The sequence below is a fragment of the Brassica napus genome, chromosome C6, assembly GCF_020379485.1.
Source record: "Brassica napus cultivar Da-Ae chromosome C6, Da-Ae, whole genome shotgun sequence".
In the NCBI taxonomy this organism is placed as follows: domain Eukaryota; kingdom Viridiplantae; phylum Streptophyta; class Magnoliopsida; order Brassicales; family Brassicaceae; genus Brassica; species Brassica napus.
In genome coordinates, this window is record NC_063449.1 from 36,977,704 (window position 1) to 36,998,251 (window position 20,548).

Genomic DNA, 20,548 nt, shown 5'->3' on the forward strand with positions numbered 1-20,548 from the left:
AACATTAACGGTTCTTTGAATTTTGCGTGATAAGGAAAAAAAAAGAGAAATAAAAAATAGAAAGAAGAAGCGCGTGTGTTAGTTGGTAAGAGGTGAGGATAATTTTGTATATATTGTAGATAATATATGGAATATCATAGCACATGTCTTACTATAGTTATGTACTTAATTTTTCTTTTGCTACGGTCATGTCCCCTAATTTCTCTTAAACGAACATGCCTCTTAGGCCTGGGTGTTCGGGTTCGGGTCGGTGCTTCGGGTTTTCGGGTTTTCGGATGGAGAGGTACAGAACCCGTTCGTGTTATTTTATACTTCGGATCGGATTCGGGTTTTTTAAGGTTCGGGTTCGGGTTATTTCGGGTATAATCGAACTGTGTAACAAATAAATAAAAAATTCTATGTATCCTTGATTTGACTTTATGAGACCAGAAACAATATTCTTGAAGTTAGAAGATTGAACAACTTAATATAAGATTTATGATCTTTCTGATTTGTCATTACGTTGAGGAACACGAGTCTGTATTCTTTTTCTTTGTGTAATTTCTATTTGTATTATCTTCAATAGAAAATGGTAAAGAATCCATCTATTCATAAATCAAAATCAAAGAGACATCAAAATCAAACAAAAATCAAACCTGGATAATCATGAATGTTTGAGCTCATGCATGTGTAAAGAGCAAAGAGAAAACAAACCGCAAATCCTACTTGTAATCAAACATAAATCAAAATCGCAAAGTATAGCAATTCATATATGTAATCGGTCATACAATGAGTTTAAGTATGTACTGAACATATACATTGAAGAAGGAGAAGACGGAAAGATGAATGGGAATGTAAGATGGAAGCTTCGGATATATATATATATATATATATTTGGGTACTTTGGATAATTGGTTCGGGTATCGGATATAACCAATCGGATACGGGTATCCGGACTGGTTGAATCCTAAACCCGTTCGGGTTTTTTTTAACTTCGGTTCGGGTTTTTCGGATCGGTTCGGATTCGGATTCGGATTTCGGTTAATATGCCCACGCCTAGTGCGTCCTATCATTGTGTTTGGAAAATAATATTGCTAGAGAAACGTGAAATACAAACATATGGTGAAGAAATTGCTTACATCATGATCTCGCTACAGTTTATTTTTCTAAATGTAGACTGAAAACGTGAGATATAAACAAACGAAGAATATAATTACATGTGATGTTTTCATTCATGCTAGCGTTTCAAATTTGTGAATAATCTATAACAATAAAGTTGCATTTTCTCCCTTCTCATGCTGTCACCTCATCACTCATTTCTCCAAATTATGACATGTGTCCCCTCTTATTACATGAATTCAAAGCCTCGTCATTTTTCTATTCGTAGGCCATTTATGTTGTTTGTCTGGTGGGCTCTTGCACTGAAATTTCAGAGATGGCCCAATCTTATTTTATGGTTTGTATCAGGTGATACACGAGCTATGCTCCTCCTCCCTGGCTCTCCGTCTTCTAGCAACTCAAATCACCACCTCTGTAATGTCATCGGTTAGCTCCTTTAATCTCATTATTTACTTCTCACTCACTACTCATCCCACTCCCTCTGAATTAATCATCGTCATTATCATCAAAGGTAACTTCCTGCTGTGGCGCATCAGGGGATGGATTCGCCAATCGTCGTCTGACTGATCTAGGCTTTGGTCCTCTCAGATATTTTTTATCATATTTCCAGAAGATTAAACGAGATCTCCAAACGTGGGCAGCCATGGCAAGCACCAAAGTCCAGTGGATTATGATCCAACTAATTGTACGTTTCCTAGAATCTTTTCTCTTTCATCTATTTGTTGGTATTACTTTATCTGTATTCTTTGATTGAATTTGCTTTGTTTTTGCGGCGGCTCCATAACTTAAAATTGTAGGTTTCTTCAAAGTGTAAGCTCCAAAACAATGGATCTGAAAAGGTTTTAATTTATCAATGCGTTTTCTGATTCTTGGGTTTCACTTTTTCTGTATTTGTCACGCAGAAAGCTCGGACCCAAATTTGGCTATGTGAACACAAAGATCTGGGCACAAAAGAAATATTAATGTAAGTCATTTTATCTTTTCTTGCATTACGATTGTTTAGCTACCAATCTGTTGCTAACCAGTACCATAAGCATGTGGTTAGTTTCATTGGTAGAGCAAGTGTGAATACTTAAACATTGTGACTATTTCTCTAATTTAGTCATTAGAAAAGAAAAAAAGTATATGATTGGGTAATTGATGTCTCTTGGTTTTTGCAAGTGTTCAAGAGTTCCTGGTGTTCTCTTTGTGCTTATGGACTCTTATGTTGATCTAGAGTACAAAAAATAGAGAGGTAATTACTTCTCTCTTATCTGCTTAAGTGATTTGTCTCCATCATTTACTTCTCACAGTTAGAGTTGGAGAGATTTTGTGTCATGTTTGTTGCTTTTATTTTGCCTTAGCTAAAAACTCTAGCATTTTCGTGGATTTGGATGTCATTTGCAAATATAGATCGATCATCAATAATTGGAGATGCAATCTATTATCTCAACGAACTTTTACAAAGGATCAATGATCTTCACAACGAACTTGAGTCAACTCCACTTGGATTTTTGCCTCAAGGTTCAACAAGCTTCCATCCATTAACACCTACACCTGATACTCTATCTTGCCGTGTGAAGAAAGAGTTATGTCCCTCATCTTAGCCAAGCCCTAAAGGCCAACAAGCAAGAGTAAAGCGTAAACAAAGCTTCATGAGTAATTTTCGTTTCATAGGTTAAGACATTTACTCTACGTTTCTGTTATCCACAGGTTGAGGTTAGATAAGGGAAAGAAGAACAGTGAAAATTCGCGTGATTTGTTGTCATAGACCTTGTCATTTGCTAGCAACCGTGAAAACCTGAATAATCTTGGATTTGGATGTTCAGCAAGCGGTGATTAGCTGTTCAAACTGGTTTTCCACGCTGAGGTAAGAATATCTCATGGTGCCACATGACCTCTCTTTAATGTGCTTCTCGCCCTTTTTACTGTGATTAATGGGATTTTTGCTAGGTTTCTAATCATTGAAAAAAATCCAAGCGCCATTGAAGTCAAATTGTCTTCTTGGAGGCTACGATCCTCGCCATAGAGAGCCTTCTTACAGGTCGGTTAATCTCATGTTTCAACTAACTAAACCTGAGAAGTATGCTTAGAACAATGATAATAACATACTCACCTCTATCTAGTATAGAATTTTTTCTTTCTTTTTGGAACAACACATAGCAACTTTGTTCATATTATATAGCTTCTGTTAGAACTGAATATGAAAGTGAAAACAGTGTAAATGCTGTTCAAAACCCGTCGAGCAGAAGATCCAGACCACAAATCTAACAAGGCCGTAAAGCCAGACCAACCTCCACCATTTGTCAAGGAATTTGTGTCTAGAAAGAGGAGAGAAGCCAGCAACAAAGGAAGAAGAAGAATAAGAATAAGAGAAGCTATCTAAGTTAACCAAAGAAAAAGAAGTTGATTAAGAAAGAAGAGGAGAAGAGAAAACAAAAGACTATGCAGAGATGAAGTAGCAGCATCAGTTGGAGGAGGAGATAGCAAAAGCGAAAGAGGCAAAAGAGAGGAAGAAGAAGAGAGAAGAAAAGGAGAAGTCACCTATTAACGCTCAGAATGAAGCTAAAAAATAAGAGAAGGTAAATTTTCCTTTTTCACAATAAATTGAAGTCTTTCTCGCAAGTATGTTCATGTTGGGACAAAGGAAGATTGAAAGACTCCAAGCATGTCATTGATCTGATGAAAAAACTCTATTGTTCAACGGTGAAGGTACTGTGAAGAAGTCATATATGGACTAAAGGGAACGAACCAGTTCTTTTCATCTTATTTTGTTTTATTTTTTTCCTGATTTTTGATTTGTGTTCTTTTTTCTTGAGTTCCTTTGATAATTCTTGATAGTGTATTACATAGATTTGATAGTGATATAAAAAATGTAATGGGGTTTAGTATCCATTATCTTCTTTTGTTTTCTATCATCATTTTGAACGTGCGTACATTTATTTATTCCTTACAACTTGGATAAAGATTACAAATTGATCTATGTCAAGCTACTGGCTAACTAAGAATCTTATATCTTAAACAGGCTTCTGCAACTCTTATCCTTTTGTCTCTATGTGAAATGTGAAACGTACTTACTAAGCTTTCATAATCATTCTTTTTTTGCTCCTGAAACAAGAAAAGAAACTAATGGAGAGAATGGGCTTATTGCATCAGAAAAAGAAAAAAAAAACTAACCGATACATCAGAAATAAGTATCTGAAATTCAAAGAACAAAACAAAACGCAGAGGAGAGTCAACAATTTAAGACATCACACAAACCATCACCACAGTTTCTCAATCAAAACAAGTCAAAATTTATTCATTTACTTTGTGGAATTGAGGAAGCAAGAGAAAATTTAGTTCTGGTGTTCCTCACATTGTTCTTTCATGGTAACGTCAATCTCTCATTCTCTACTGTAAATATATAAAAGAAATGAAGAAGTGTCACAACCTCACCTCTTTCCCTTTGTTCTTTTTATAATAATTTTGAATTGTGATTGGTGTTTTCATCTTCTTTTTTCGGTGGATTCTTTAACTCATTGATTTCACACTAGCGCCATGTATTATATTAGTTTTTCTTTTTTCTTTTTTTTTTTTTGTAAAACTATATTAGTTTTTCTTGCATAGAATTATGTATGTCTAAGAAACACGCTTTTAAGTTTTCATACCATAATATATTATTAATGCAATAATTTGTCTCTTCTTTCTACATTTAAGATATAAATTATAGTCAATTATAGGAAAACTCCTCAAAAAACTATTTCCATCCAAGAATAAAATAAATCATATCATTCAGTATCCATTGTTTTCTAAGTATGGACCAAAATCCATATTTGCATTCTTGTCTTTGGTGTTCGTTATATAAAAAAAAGAATTTAAAGAAAATAACTTGACAAAATCTATATTGGGTTAGATTTACGAGGCTACCATTTTACATGAAAATATATAAAAAAACTACAATTACATGTTGCCGCAACAACATCGAAAATCAATGTCAAATGTATTTTTACTACAAACAAGCTAAATAATTTGTGTTCATATTTTAAGCAAGAGAATTCGGGTTTTACTTTAAGAATTAAATTAGAGTTTTTTTAAAATTTAAACCAATCAATTTAGCAACAATATGACACCAAAATTTTGTTTCCAAATGGAACTTCAAAACAATAATCGTAGATTTTTTTAAAAAATATTTGTTTTAAAAAAAAAACAATGATAAACTTAATACACGCAACAACATATAACATCAAAAATCAACATAATTCTAATAATTACCGAGAATAGATATAAAAATAAATGGGAATATACAATTGTAAACACAAATTAATCAAACTAAAGGACCATAATACCTCAGTCACCATAATATCTCAACCCCGACAATCCAGTATTGTTAAATATTTTACAACATATTATTTTATACCTATAAATTAACCAAATCGTTTAACCCACAAAAAAAAACACTTTAAACAAAACAAAGATAACATTTCTAGACCACTAGTAAATTAATAATACGAGGAAAAGTGCAAATACTGCATATAAGAGCATTTGCGGGTGACTAATCAAATGAAAAAGAACCTCTCTCTTCTCTCTAGAGAGAGGAAATTCTCTCTTTTCCTCTTATCTATAAAAAATCATTCAGAGGGAAGATATGGATTTCAGAGAGAGTGTTCTTCGTCTTTTGCCGGAAGGAATCAACGGGACGGTTGATGAGTTTCTTCATCAATTCACCGGATTCTCATCGGCTTATGACTCCCGGTTGTCGGGCTCTGCCTCTGGCAAACGATGGCTCCTATAGCACCGTTTGGCCGGCTTTGTCTCTAGTGTCACCTCGTTCTTCTACGGTGGTGTTGTCTAGCATCAGTTCCGGGTTTTTCCGGTGATCTTCTACTCAATAGCTTCTCTACTACTCTCAGTTCGGTCAATCATCATTTGGATTTCTCTTCTTTTCTTTCTTCATCCTTCTCGGTTTTGAAAGTGCAAGATCTGATGTCCGATGTTGTTTGATTGATTTGCGAGATCGAGATTGAGACTTGTTTAACATTCCATGGGTTGAAGCGTTAATGTTTTGTTAATGATATGCCGGCTTTGGTTTTCTGGTGATGTTGGCTGCTCCGATTTGGTCTCATCCATTAGCTTGTTGAAGTTTTGCGGTTGTCCGGTGGTGTCGGGGTTACGCCGACGATCTGTGAGTCGACGTGTTTGGGCGGTGGGATTTGTCCTTTTCTGGGCACGTGTCTTCTTTCCTGCTACATGAGTGTACACGTGTTCTCAAGACTAATGATTTGTCTTTTCCTTCCGCCTTGAAAGACTTGGTCTGGGCCTAAGCGTTATTTAATATTTATGAGGCCTTGTTCAATGGAGTTAATCTTTTTAGAGGTTTGATGGTGTAGCGGAGGTTCGTTTAGCATCGGTTCACCGGCTTTGTTCCATCGCTGCTCTCCTCTCTCTTTTAGTTTGGCCTTGGTTCATGGTTCTTCTTTTCTGCTTTGGTGTTCTGAGTTCTCAGGTTGGTGAGTTTGGCCAGGTTTCGTTCGGGGCTTCGTCTTTCTGACGTGTTATTGCTGCGACGCATCTACTAGCTCTTTTCTAAGACTGTTGGGTCTTGGGTCGGGTTCATGACGTCGCAATGGTCTCGATTTTCAGGTCTTCTCTTGCGAGGACGTACCCGGTCTTTAGTCTGTAGATACTGGGACTGGTGTGCGAGTGTCCGCGTGTAAGAGTTGAAGGTCTTGGTTGGCGTTTTCCCTGTCGGAGATCAAGGTTCCTATCCTTGTGATTGGGCTTTCTTATCGGCACTGTCTTCTCGGTTTGGTGATGTAGTGGAGTTTCTTTCAATGTTCTTCGTTACTCTTGTGATCATCTATGTTAGAATTGTGATTGGTTGAGTTCGTTTTGTCTCCTACTTCGCTTGGTAGCATTTTGGATCTTCTCGAGCTCATTGTTTCTCAGTCCTTTTCTGGCTTCACCTTTATTCGTATGGAGTGGTCTTGAGAGTGGTTTTGGACAGTGGATTTGATTGAACTCTTTGAATCAAGGCTTATCCATTGAATTGTTTGGACCTTGCTTGTACGTTTGTAGTGTAAGTCTTAGTTGACTTTTAGTCTCCCATCTTTGGGTTTTTGTCTCCGGAAAGATACTTTGACGGTTTGTCTCTTTTATATCTTTGGGCTTTGTCTTTGTTATATTTCTCTGAATTATTGTTTAACTCAGTTGACTAATAAAATTCAGATGTCAAAAAAAAAAAGAGCATTTGCGTTTAATGATTGCAAACTCTACTGTTCATGGTTATATCTCTAACAGGATTCGTATACATTATTGATATTTTCTATTCATAATTTATTTATTTTTTAACTACCGACTATATAATGTATATCGAATAACTAAATAACAATGCCTAGGCGGCGGCTATAGAGTTGTGGAAATTTAGGTAGGTGTCACTCTTGCGTGTGCGCACAATTGATTCTCGACGTAGATGATATTTTACTTTAATGCATAAAGATTAAAAAAATTTATTTTTTTGTAAAAATAGTTTTTAAATATAATTTAAAAATAATTTAACTAATTATAAAAATAACTATAATATCTAATTAGTTACGCAGTTTCTAATAAAGTTAAAAATAACATAAAAATATCAAAACATTATCTACTACGAAACAACAAAAAACTTCTAAAACATCATCTGTTATGAAACTTAAAGAGTATCACCTAGTGCGATGGACGAAACCCATAAATGGTAAAGAAAAATATTGCTCTTTCAATGTGTAAATTAACACTAAATTCTTTGGTCATATGCATATATATATATATATTTCCCAAAAAGTTACATTCACATATTTACACAAGAATTTATATGGACAATGTTGATTGTATATAATTAAATCACAAATTTAAACGTAGACGCATTAATATTACAGCTGTGTAGATATGTTGGTAGGGTTCTGGCGTGTGGTACATATGTTACATGTTTTCAATAATATATTCTAATAATGGTTAGACATCACCTATACATGTGTCTGGCTCTTAACCATTTACTTTAAAAATAATCCACTAATCTGCTGATCACTTTTTAATTTTTTTTTGACACAGTATCGTTCAATGATTTTTGAAGATTCGTTTTGATTGAGTGCTATTTGAAGGATTGCAATTATGGGAATATAAGTATGGTTATATAATGATCATGACGATCGAGAAATTCCACGTGGCCGTTTAAATAAATGTTTAATGGTTTGTGGATTACATTGGCTAGATTCTTGTAATCTTGTCATATCCAAGACGGACAACACGCAGGAATCAACACTTAATAACTTTCTAACAATTTTTTCAATCAAAAATTAAATGCGTACTTTATTAAGTTTTTAATTTTTTGGTCAACTATTAAGTATTTTATTATGCTTCATCCTTAAGGAAAACCAAATTTTGCTTCATTTTAAATTACTTTCCAACTAATTTTTCAATCAGAAATAAAAAGTAAAATTGTAAAGTTTGAAATAACTGTAAACAACTCCCATCCGTTTATATACAAAGTAAAATTGTAAAGTTTTATCTTTTTACTATGCACAAAAGAAAGATTTGTGAAGGAAGTGAGCAAAAATGGGAATCCGACTCCGAAAATCGGAGGCGTCGATCTAGGAGGGGAAAGTAGCTGTGTGAACCTACCTCGAGCTTAAATTAAGATATCATCTCTCTCTCCCTCCCGTTCCGTTCGCTTCACTTGTGACCCTTGACGTTGACGTGCCATTTTTTCCTCAATGTTCTCTTTATTTTTTTTCACTCCTCTCCCTCTCTCATGAATTATTTATTTTCGCAATTTGACAAAAGACAATCTTTAAAAAACAAATTAAAAATAAAAAAATCTCTAAAGACAGAGTCTGATCGGTGTTAGATGAGACACTGACAGCACTTTAACGGGATTCTTCGAAAGTTCTACTCTTCTCTTTTCTTTTGCTTTCTTTCTCTTCCAATCGCTAATAAACCCTAGCTTTATCTTTCTTTTTCTTTTCTCTCTCTCAAGACTGTATCATGAACGATCCTAAAGATCCCGATCTGAGCGACGACTCAGCATGGAGAGAACTCACAGCTTCAGATTCTGACTTCTTCTACAGAGACACTTCCACCATCCTATCTGAGTTCGCCTGGAACCTCCACGCTTCCTCTAGTTTTACACAAACCGCCGGTGTCCCATCTTCCATCACCACCACCACCTCAAAGACTGATCAGCCCATTCCAACATCTTCCTGTTCCTCATCGGCCGCTGCCGCTTCTGTTACCGTTACAGAGGTTTCAACTAACGTTAACAATCCTTCGGCTGCTACATCTAGCTCAAGCGAGGATCCAACCGAGAACTCAACCGCCTCCGCCGCGAAAACACCGTGAGTTTCTTTACTTTTTCCCAAATAAGCGATGAGACGCGCGAGAAACACGTGGGTTTTTTTTTTTTTCCTTTTTCAGGGGTCCGATCGTAATTGTTGGTGGTGGTGGTGGCCGGGAGAGTTTTTTAACTTGGGGTCAAAGCCATCAAAACCAATTAAAAACACAATTCTTCTTCATTAATTATTCTTGCCATCGCTAGAAAGTGGAGAATGGATTCGTTCGTACAAATAATATAGCAGAGTCATCATCAGTATGATGAATCGTCGGTGACAGTTTAGAGAGGAAAAAATAATGATGAACACACCGCCGCTGTTGCGGCTATGTGATGTTAGCGTGCACTCTACATATCCTTTTTGCATCCTCCTCGTCTTTACTTTTATTAAACTAATATTAGGTCAAAAAGTGTCTCACGTTTTAATGATGTTATCCAATACTAGTATGCATAGCAAAGTGTTAAAGAAAAGCCCTGAGTTATTTTAAAATTCATGTCTCGTAAACTGTGAGGACATCACTACCCTAACTGATATGTAGGGTTTGGAGTCCACGATCGAAAACTAAATGAGTGCAGATGAGTATGATTTTACATCGTTATAGCAAATGTAAAATGGATGCTCGTTTTAAACTCAATAAACGTTTAGTTTAATGAAAGTTACTTGAACGTTAAGGAAAAGAAGTTAATGAAAGTATTACTATTAAAGATCTTTTTTTGTGTCGGGGGTGAAGGGTCGACTGAAGCTAGTTTAGGAACCAGAAAAATTGGGTTGTTTTTGTTTGAGTCCGTTTGTAATCGAATTCCTAATTCCTGGTTCCGGGTTGATATATAATATTTCAAGTTGAAAGAAAAAAAATATTTTTTTTTGTGGTAGTTTGACTGCTGAGTGTGGTGGCGCTAGCTTTACAGAATCATTGTTTTTGACGGATTGATTGGTTATTCTGTAATTTCTGCAGCATGGTGATATATATTAATAATCTTTTGATGTTTCTTTTTAGAAAGAAGGAGAAGAAGAAGGCGCAAAAGCGAATCAGGCAACAAAGATTCGCATTCATGACCAAGAGTGATGTAGATAATCTTGAAGATGGATATCGTTGGCGTAAATATGGACAGAAAGCTGTCAAGAATAGCTCATTCCCTAGGTCTCCTAGTTATCATCACTTTCTTCTCATTATCTTAACTTCTCTAGCCAATGAGTTTTAGTAATATATATTATCTGCAAAAGGAAAGTTACATATATATATATACATGGTACATCAGAGATCATCAAACATTTTTTATTGTTGTTTATATGTAGGAGCTACTATAGATGCACGAACAGCAGATGCACGGTGAAGAAGAGAGTGGAACGATCATCTGAAGATCCATCGATAGTGATCACAACATACGAAGGACAACATTGCCACCAAACCGTTGGATTCCCTCGAGGCGGAATCTTCCCAGCTCACGACCCTCATAATTTCACATCCCATCATCATCTCCCTCCTCCATTGCCAAATCCTTATTATTACCAAGAACTCCTTCATCAACTTCACAGAGAAATTACTTCTTCACCGCAATTACCTCAATCTACTACTGACGACGGACATTTTGCAGTGCCGTCTATTAATCAACCAGAAGAAGGTTTACTTGGTGATATTGTACCTCAAACCATGCGCAATCCTTGAGGTAAAATCTCATATATATATATATATATATATATATTTGAGTTTGTTAATTAATGTTCATCTATATAGGATTAGAAGTGAATTCTATAAATAGATAAAATGATATTTCTTTTGGTTCCCAAGGGTTTAAAACTTTTAATGGACCACAAAGGCATAAAAGGGTTACTTTTTCTAGTCCGAAACTCAAAACCCAAATCAAGAGATATCTTAAGTGGGAAAAATATCCCATGCTTTGACAGAAGCAAATCTATCTATTGTAGTGATGTAGATGTACTGATGAATATAAATGAGAATCAATATCGTGTTTGTCTAATCACTGATGATGCACCATCATCTCTCTTTTCGAATAATTTAGATCACTTGATAGATATGTAGGCCAGTCCCTTTTCAGAAACATAAAAGTTCGATGATGCATGTATAATAAATGGATGGTTGCCTCTCTCTCTCTGTTTGTATATTTATATACATAAAACATGTTAACTATTATTTAGAAGTGATTCAATTAGGGTCAAGCACTGGTATATTATATAGTGCTTACTCCTCTTGCTCAAAGGCATATGTATAGGCTTACTTATATAAGGTAGAGGTGAACTTGAAATGGGTCAGCATGATTATAGAAATGTCAACAAATATTAATAACCAAGCTTAGATACTCCACTCGATGTCACTCTGATCTTGAATCTCTCCTTTTATCAGTTATATACAACCCTTAATATTGTGTATTCACATCAACTTAATTGCATAGCATTATTCTATGTACATGTATGCATGAGGCGCCGCATATATATGGTATAAGTTCCGAGGGTACTGTGTTAGGTCACATGAATAAATGCTTCCTGTTTTAGCTAAAGACAGCCAAGAAAGTTAAAGGGAGAAAATAATTAAAAAGAGATATATGAGCATATTGTTAAAAAAAAAAAAGAGAGATATATGAGCATCTTAGCTCCACGAGTAAAACCCTTTATTAAGTACTAACAATATTGACTTGGAATATTTCTTAGAAGTCAGACAAATTAACCACATGACAAAATTATACATTATTCACAATAACAAATAAACGAATATTTTTTTTTGGTAAAATAAACGAATATATTATATTACATAATATCAAATAGGGAATGTGTGCTTGCATATTTGATTATTGAAAGAAAAAAATGACACATAAACATGTCTGCATTGTTGGATATAATCTCCCAGGTACCATCAGCAAATCATCATAACCTTGAAAAAAAAGAAGCTAAGGAGGTGCAACTCATTGTGGAGATATGCGGCCGCAAGGGGTTGTAACTTGTAAGCATAGATCTCTTTATATTATTTCAATTTTGATCAAAGGCGTCTCACCACCGCTAAAATTGCAATGTCTTAAGGTCTATTCATAGTACATATATATATGAATGTATATAGTATAATTTTTGATGTAATTGATCAACTTTAATATATCTACTGACTTATGTGCCAACGTAGAGCATGTATGTGCATTCTTAAGAAAAGAAAACATGGAGGTTTTCGGATAATACTTTTGCTAATCTTTTTTGAGTTCTTACAATCATTTTAGACTTTTATCTTTGTACTTTAGGGTGATATTATTAGTTTACTTTTACCACCTTTTCAGATTGCAAGTGCATCCATATCTATGTTAAAGAAAAAGGATTGCAATTCTTATACCTTGAATTATTCCAATTCAAATTGGAGTCAAATTTGAGACACCACAATTCACTACAGTTATAAAAAAATTATTTCGGCTATCCAAGATTTTTTTTGTACAGAAACCTCTACAAATTAATATTTCAGCCGTAACACTACTTATGATTGGGTTGTGAAAAGATCATATCATCCAGAAAATTAAGACGACAAAGAGAACCAAAGCAACTAAATAAAATAAGAAGTCATACGCACGTTCAGGAGCAGACGCATATGTTGTTCCCCCTGTTCGGAACAACGCTAGGTATTAGTCGGGCGGTAATCCTACGCCTAGCGAGTTACCAAAAAATCGGAGTTTAAGCAGGGTGTATTCGGCGCCTAGTTTTAGGTTCATATATTAGGTATGTGAAGAATATCCATCTAGATAACACAGTCTAGTGGTCCTTGTCCCAGTCATTCTGTATAGGGGCGTGAGTTCGAGTTGGCAAAAATGCGTTTTGCATCATTTTTTTTCTGATTTTAGGTTAATGAATGAGAAAATACAAATTTACCCCCATCTTCAACCTCTTCCCTGCGTTTCCAGATCTCAAATCTTTTGTTCTTCTTTTTTTTTCTCGCGATTTCATAGGTTTTTACAACCGATTCTTATGAGTTTCACCTAAATATAGTAGATTCATGACTTAAACACTGATTTAGCTATTGAAATTTCGATTTTTGAAAGGTTTTTTGTTCCAGCGCCTAGGACCACCGAATACCTCCTCCTCGCCACGGCAGCCTTCCGACCGACTCAAACAAACTGGGCGGCAAATTAATCAACTCGGAAATATTTCAAACCAACGTCTCAGCAAACCTCCTTATTTGTGCCTCCCATGATAGTGAAGAGAGACGATCCTGTTCCGAATCGTTGTATCAATCCTTTGAATGATGGTATGGTGCCTGTATCGAGAGAGGCTCCATGGTGACGATGAGAATTTCGTTCTGTCTAGATGTGGTCAGGCCCGTGTCTTACTTTTTGTAGGTTAGAAGCATAAAAAAAGTTTTTGGCACCTTAATTTGTTTTAATGTCAAAATTTAATCTAAAATAACTGATAAAAATAAAGAAAATACAGAAACAGTGCTAAAATGGTTAGAACTCATGGCCTGATCAGTTAAAATATCTTTCTAAACCACTGCACCAAAGAAAAATTTACAAATATTGGCACCAAAATAATAATTAGTCTAACCGGCCCCGAAGCCAATGCTTGACCTGCTTCCTATCAGGCACGGCTCTGGATGTGGTAGATGATGCACGTGTGGAAAACCAGCCTGGTCAAGATCAAGAACCACACCACAAATTAAAGACCAAACCATGCATACCACAAAAACAATAGTTCTATCTAACCACCATGATAGAAAACTATATGCATCAAGAGTCTCTCATCATTAAATCTCATAAAATTGTTTTTTCAAAAGCTTAAAAATTTATGCCCATTTTTTTCAAGTATAAAGATATTTTCCTAATAATTTGATAAAAAGAGTTTTTCCTAATAAATATTATTATTTTTATGAGAAATTCTACCTGAATTTTATGATCAACTGTGGGTTTACTTGTTTGTTATATAATTTCTATTGGTGATTTGTGGAGTCTAAGAACATAAACATTAACAATTTCTCATCATAGTTTATTTTGTAAAAATGATAATTAAAAATTTAAAGTATAAGAGAATGAAGAAAGTGTAAAAAATATCTCATTTGAAAACTTTCATAAACTGTGAGAGACACATAGACCACATAAAAAAAATTTCATTGATAGAATTATTTTAATCAGTAAACTTTAGGTATATAATCGAATTATTTTAATATACTACTATACTAATATCTAGAGATTTATGGGAAGAAGCTCATCAGTGATGATGCTCGGAGTATATATTTAAAAAAATTATACGGTTGTAAATTGTAAAAATTGTATATATTTTCTTAAAGCCTTATACTTATAGATTTATCATATGTTCACTATGTGATGCAGCGCACCGTCATTGTCTTGGGCCTACTATAACATTAGGCCTTCCTTGTGTTTTACGTTTTCTATTTCCTTTTAAACTTAGGTTTTATTTATCCTTTTTGGATTAGCATTAGGACGTCTTTCGTTTAGTTTATATAGCGAACTCTTAGATTGTAAATAAGGACAATCATATTATTTTATTAACTTGCAATTGCAATCAGAGCTTTAAGCACTTAGAGGAGTACTCTAGCCCCTAATTTGTCTTGACGAGAGTATCGTCACGCCAAAAGACCTTGTTCGAGTCGAGAGTATCGACAGCTCGAGAATCTATCTCTTTGTTACAGTTTCTTGATCTAAGCTTCCGCTCTTTATCAGTTGGTATCAGACAAGGAACATTTTTGGATAATAATTTGTTTTCAGCATGCCGCCTAAACAACAAGCTCCAGTGCCTACGAACCGCGAATCAGCGGAGATGTCGGAGTTTCAGCAAGCATTGTTGGCTATGCAATAGAACATTCAAAGTACGATACATGGTTCGATTATGGAGTTAGGGGAGATGCTAAGCCAGCGACTCACGAGGCGTAATCCATTGTTTAACGATGGAGATACAGAAGACGAGCGTTCAGTACATTCCAATCCATTCGCAAGACGCGGACGTCAGGGTGTTTAACACCGTCACAACCGTAATCATCAAGAAAACATCAATCGAGATCAGCCACATGATCAACGTTGGGAATACTCTTTCAAAGTTGATGTCCCCGAATTCCATGGCGGTCCTCGAGGAGAAGCTTTATTGGATTGGATCGCCACAGTGAACGAGATTCTAGAATATAAACAGGTCCCTGAGGAAAAATGTGTCTCTTTTGTGGCGATGAAGTTTCGAGGGCACGCAGCTTCTTGGTGGAAACAAGTCAAAACAACAAGACATCGTACCGGCAAACCTTCAATCATGGCGTGGACTAAACTACAAAAACACTTGAAAGCGACGTTCCTAACGCACAACTATGAACATACAGTTTACAATAAACTACAAAATCTACGACAAGGCTCACGATCTGTAGACGACTACTGATGTTTGGAGTTTTAAAGGCTCCTAAGACAAATGTTGTAGTATAAAAGATTGTCGAACCAGTTCTGAGGGATATCAAAGCACCGAGAATGCAAGTACTCACTTAATCTAAGTGCAACCAATGATTTAGATGAGTTTTAAACTACTACAAATACTAGAAAGCAATTACAGAATGATACTTTCTTGACTAAGGGAAAAGAGAACTCATGGGCATAGGGATTAGACCTTGGGTGATCAAGTTTAGGACTAAGGATGACAAATGATCAATCAAACTATCGACCTTAAGCCTAGACACAATTCTAAGCAAGCTCTATGTCTAGATAAATGCTCATTTGCTAACATATCTCAAACATCAAATGTCTTTGGTTGAATAATATGAAAGAAATCATTACTAACAAGTCTATTAGCTATTTTAGCACCTTTAACAACAAATGTCTTTGGCAAAGTATACTAAAAGCCTAGGAGGGTTGTCTCAGACATTTCATCAAACACTTTTTGGGTGGAAAATGCCTATCGATCAACTTTTGAGTGGCCAACTCAGAAGATGCATTATGAATACTCTACTAGCAAGGAACAAGAATGATCTACACTAAAACATCCTAGAACTAACCTAATCACCCTTAATCTCCCTAACCCATGAATTCAAAAGGTTATTACTCACTAATCTCCATGATTCCTCTTAAACCCATATTGGATTTCAGATTAATCATGTAGAGAAATAGATAAGAAATCAACAAGAACACAAGATGAAAGCAATGAAATCTGAATCAAAAGAAGTTTTACTAGTTGTTCTCCAGAAAAGAGATATGCCTTGGTGGCTACCAAAAAGGTACTTAAAACATAGGTTTTGAAAATTAAAAACGTGCATAATGAAATGACCAAAAGGCCCTAGAGAAAACATGAGTTCGACAGGCAAATAGACGCGGAGCGACCTCGGCATGTCGCTCCGGCCTTCGGGAGCGACCTCAGTGGGTCGCTCTGAAAGGTCGCTCCGGGCTTCGTTTTGTGTCGTCTCGCCATGGAAACGCGAGTGACCTCGGAGCGTCGCTCTGGCAAGTCGCTCTGGGAGAGGTGTCTCGCGATAGAAATGCGAGCGACCTCTCCATGTCGCTCTGGGAGGGGTGTCTCGCGATAGAAACGCAAGCCACCTCTCTATGTCGCTCTGGCCAGGTCGCTCCGGGATGTGTGTCACAGCGACTTCATGTAGTCGCTCCGGGAAGTCGCTCCAGGCAGTGCTCGTCCAAAGATCACTCTAATCACCTCCCTTGAGCTCCAAATGTACCCAAATGTCTCCAGGAACTCCATGTGGTACTCCAATACCTAATAGAGACATATGTATGCAAAATGCAACCTAGATATGGCTAAATCCTAATCTATATGATGAAAATGCACATGAATAAATGGATAAAACAATGTGAATATGCAAGATATCAACTCCCCCAAACTTATTCTTTTACTTGTCGTCAAGTGAACTTTCTAGAACTCATAGGGAGAGAGGATTGAAGGTGGGAGCTCATAGCCAAAAGAAACACACAAAGCACTCAAATCAACATCTAAATTCAGCATTAGTACACCCCCTCTTATTATACTCTAGCTTCTCTAGGCCTATCTCAACTCTTTTCATCCCTACGCTCATCATCATGCATTCACACATGCAAATCAGCCAACTCTCAAGTTCATTAAGCATAGCATCAAGTGAATTCTTGCAAATGGTCAATTGGTCCAAATCATTTGGTTGAGTAAGGGAAGGCTTTTATTCAAGTGGGTCAAGAGGTTCAAAATCCATGTTTCTTTTAAAGTGGTTTACTCTCAAAACAAGTAGCTTTGACATTGCACATAATATATCTAGGAAATGGACCAACTCATGCATACAATGCTCAATCTCCATTGTTCTACCCTTTTCCCAAACATACAGGTTACACAATCACTTCCCAATGTCAAACCCAACTCCCATCTCTCTCCAAAAGATCCCAAGAATACTTTGCACACATAACTCTTCTTGTTTGAAATTTATAAATGATTTTCTCAACTTCTAAACAAATCTTAGCTCTAAACAACTTTGCTAGCCCCCTTTTCTTTCTTTTTCTCTTTTTTTTTTTTTTTATATATATATAATTTTTTTCAGGGGCCAAGACTTTTCATAAACTCGAGCTAGACGTGTATCTATTAATTCCAATAAGATTATCCATTTAAACACAAAGAGTCTATTCTTTTCCTTCGAACTTTTCATGCTTCCAAACCATAGTCACCACACTCACCCCCCACCTATAGCTTGACAATAGAGTGCATAATCTAGCAAGAATGAAGACCAAGCATTGTCGTTCCCGATACTCTCAACATTATGCACATATAAGGCTTTCCGAAAAAGGCATCACTCATCAAATAATGAAAGCTTAAAAGGAGGAAGGAATTTTGGGAATGGTGTACCACTAGAGTTTGTCAAAAAAGATTGGCATAAAGGATGTGACAACTCAAGTGTGTATATCCATGATTCAGTACACAAGGGACCATGAGCAAGATGCATTAAGTTCGTTCAGTTCAAATAAGGTTGTAGTTGGCTTCAAAGACTGAGTTTCAGCAATCAACAAGTTTCAGGAAGAGTTTTCAAGGCTCGAAGCATACAAGTTTTTTTGAGAGGTGTATAAGCTACTCAGGTGCAAAGTAACGTTCTTTACAAGGCATTTCAAATCATTGCTCCCAGTGCAAGTGAATGCAATCTATATGCTCTAGACTCTCCTAGAAATGCAAATGATGCAAACTAAATGATTTTTTTATATGCAAATAGGTATGCAATGCATGACTCAATGAAACAACATCAAAGCAAACATGATCAAATACTTGGTACCTCCCCCAAACTTAAATGACACAATCTCTGTGTTGTCAAGGAGAGAGAGATGCCCAAAAAGAGAAAACTAATATGCAAAAACGAAATGGTATATACAAGGGAAAGTAGTGGGTTACCTTCTATGGGGAATGAGTAGAGGGAGAAGCTCCCTCCTCGTCGTCCTCAGGTGGTAACTCTTCAAGGTGCTCATCAGCAGGAGTGCTCATCAGCAGGAGTGCCCATCTCTTCAATGTGGAAGGCTTGCCCGAACACAGTTGGTTTCTTCATTTTCCCCTTGATGTCAAAGTGGAGAACATGCCCTTTACCCAAATGGAGATCAATCGTGCCTTCTTTCACATTAACAATTGCTCCTGCTGTAGCTAAGAATTGTCTTTCAAGAATCAATGGGTCTTGAGCCTCCTCACCCATCTCAACCACCACAAAATTTGTAGGTATCTCATACCTTCGAATCTTCACAGGGAGGTCCTCTAAGATGCCCACAGGGTACTTCACTGAACGATCAGCTAACACCATAGAGAGTCTACACTTCTTGTACTGAGTGAATCCAAGCTTCTTTGCAACAGATAAAGGCATCAAGCTGACACTAGCTCCCGAATCGCAGAGACATTTCTCAAATACCATAGGTCCAAGAGCACAAGGTAGTGTGAAGCATCCTGGATCCTCTAACTTCTCTGGAACATCAAGCTTCTGGATGATGGCACTACACTCATGGGTAAGAATCATCATGCCTTCCATCTCCTTCTTCTTTGCAGCTACAACATCTTTCAGGAACCTGTTGTATTGAGGAATCAACATGAAAGCATCGATGATGAGCATTGCAACCTGAGCCTCACTCATTTGCTTCTCGAACAGAGCTTTGTACTTCTCTAGCAACTACCTCTTGAATCTACCAGGGAATGGAAGTTTGGGTTCATAGGGAGGAGGAACAAAAGAATTCTCACTTGCTGGAGCAACAACTTCACCATCTTTCACTGTTTTCTTTTCTTCCCCAACCTTTCATTTACCTTTAGCTTCCACAATCTTCTCCAAGATTTCATCATTGATTTTCTCATCAACAATCACCACTTCATCATCTAAGTTGATGGCCACCTCCTCACCTAGTTTCTCAGCATCCCTGGTGAGGGTTGTAGGAGGTAACTGCTTACCACTCCTAAGGGTGATAGCTTTGGCCTCCTTGGAGTTTTGGTCAGATTTTCCAGGTAGAGATCCTTGCTGGCGATTCTGGTGAGTGTTCATGGAAGCAAACTGATTCTCTAAATTCTTGACTGTAGAAGCAAGATGTGAGAACTTGTTGTTGAGCTCATTGTAGCTCCCATCAATCTTGTTCAACTCATAACCAACATGCTTCTCACTTCTAGTCTGAGACTCCAAGATTTGTTTCAGTAAGGTATCAATTCTGCTCTCTTGAGGAGCAGAGGAACCAGACGAGGGGTTTTGCTGAGGCTGATAGCTGCCTTGCTGGTTGTTTCTAGGCGGATAACCACTCTGTTGGTTGTTGGGATATGATTTCTATTGGTATTTGTTGTACTGAAAGTTAGGCTCTTTTTTGTACCAGCTACCATTGTTGTTGATGAAATACAGCTCTTCATGACCTTCCAAACCCTCAACCTCATGGACAACAGGTGGTGTCTCTTGGCTTGGGTTACCAACAAAGTGCAGCTGCTCTTGGGTGGCTTTATCAGCAAGGAGGATGTCTATCTTATCCTGTAGAGCTTTCAACTCCTTCCTCGTCTGCTTATCATCTGTTCGACTGCCTCTGTCGTGGTCTCCACTGTAGACTGCATCACTCTTTACCATGTTGTCAACCAGCTCCTCTGCATCTTCCTCAGTTCTCCCCAAGAAGAACCCATTGCTAGCTGTATCCAGTCTGGCCATGTACTTAGGAAGAGCACCACGGTAGAATGTGCTCAGCAAGCTCTCCTCAGAG

General features: G+C 36.7%; 1 protein-coding gene and 1 long non-coding RNA gene across 8 annotated transcripts; both read left to right on the top strand.

Moving 5' to 3' along the window:
* Nucleotides 1-1,367: 1,367 nt before the first annotated feature.
* Nucleotides 1,368-3,998, top strand: LOC106397309. Of its 7 annotated transcripts, XR_002655157.2 has the most exons (10): nucleotides 1,369-1,524; nucleotides 1,610-1,783; nucleotides 1,896-1,908; nucleotides 2,001-2,062; nucleotides 2,260-2,332; nucleotides 2,491-2,711; nucleotides 2,791-2,947; nucleotides 3,031-3,121; nucleotides 3,297-3,659; nucleotides 3,790-3,998. It is a non-coding gene; the product is annotated as an uncharacterized LOC106397309 (long non-coding RNA). The 7 variants fall into 7 exon arrangements; XR_007324746.1 differs by having other exon boundaries at nucleotides 1,368-1,524; nucleotides 2,442-2,718; nucleotides 3,297-3,998; XR_001279682.3 differs by having other exon boundaries at nucleotides 1,368-1,524; nucleotides 2,442-2,711; nucleotides 3,297-3,998.
* A 4,915-nt stretch (nucleotides 3,999-8,913) lies between these two features.
* LOC106397308 (probable WRKY transcription factor 57) lies at nucleotides 8,914-12,602 on the top strand. The gene is made up of 4 exons (XM_048760132.1): nucleotides 8,914-9,425; nucleotides 10,417-10,560; nucleotides 10,716-11,086; nucleotides 12,283-12,602. The coding sequence occupies exons 1-3, from the start codon at nucleotides 9,076-9,078 to the stop codon at nucleotides 11,083-11,085; spliced, it is 864 nt and encodes a 287-aa protein (XP_048616089.1). The 5' UTR covers nucleotides 8,914-9,075; the 3' UTR covers nucleotide 11,086; nucleotides 12,283-12,602.
* Nucleotides 12,603-20,548: the final 7,946 nt, after the last annotated feature.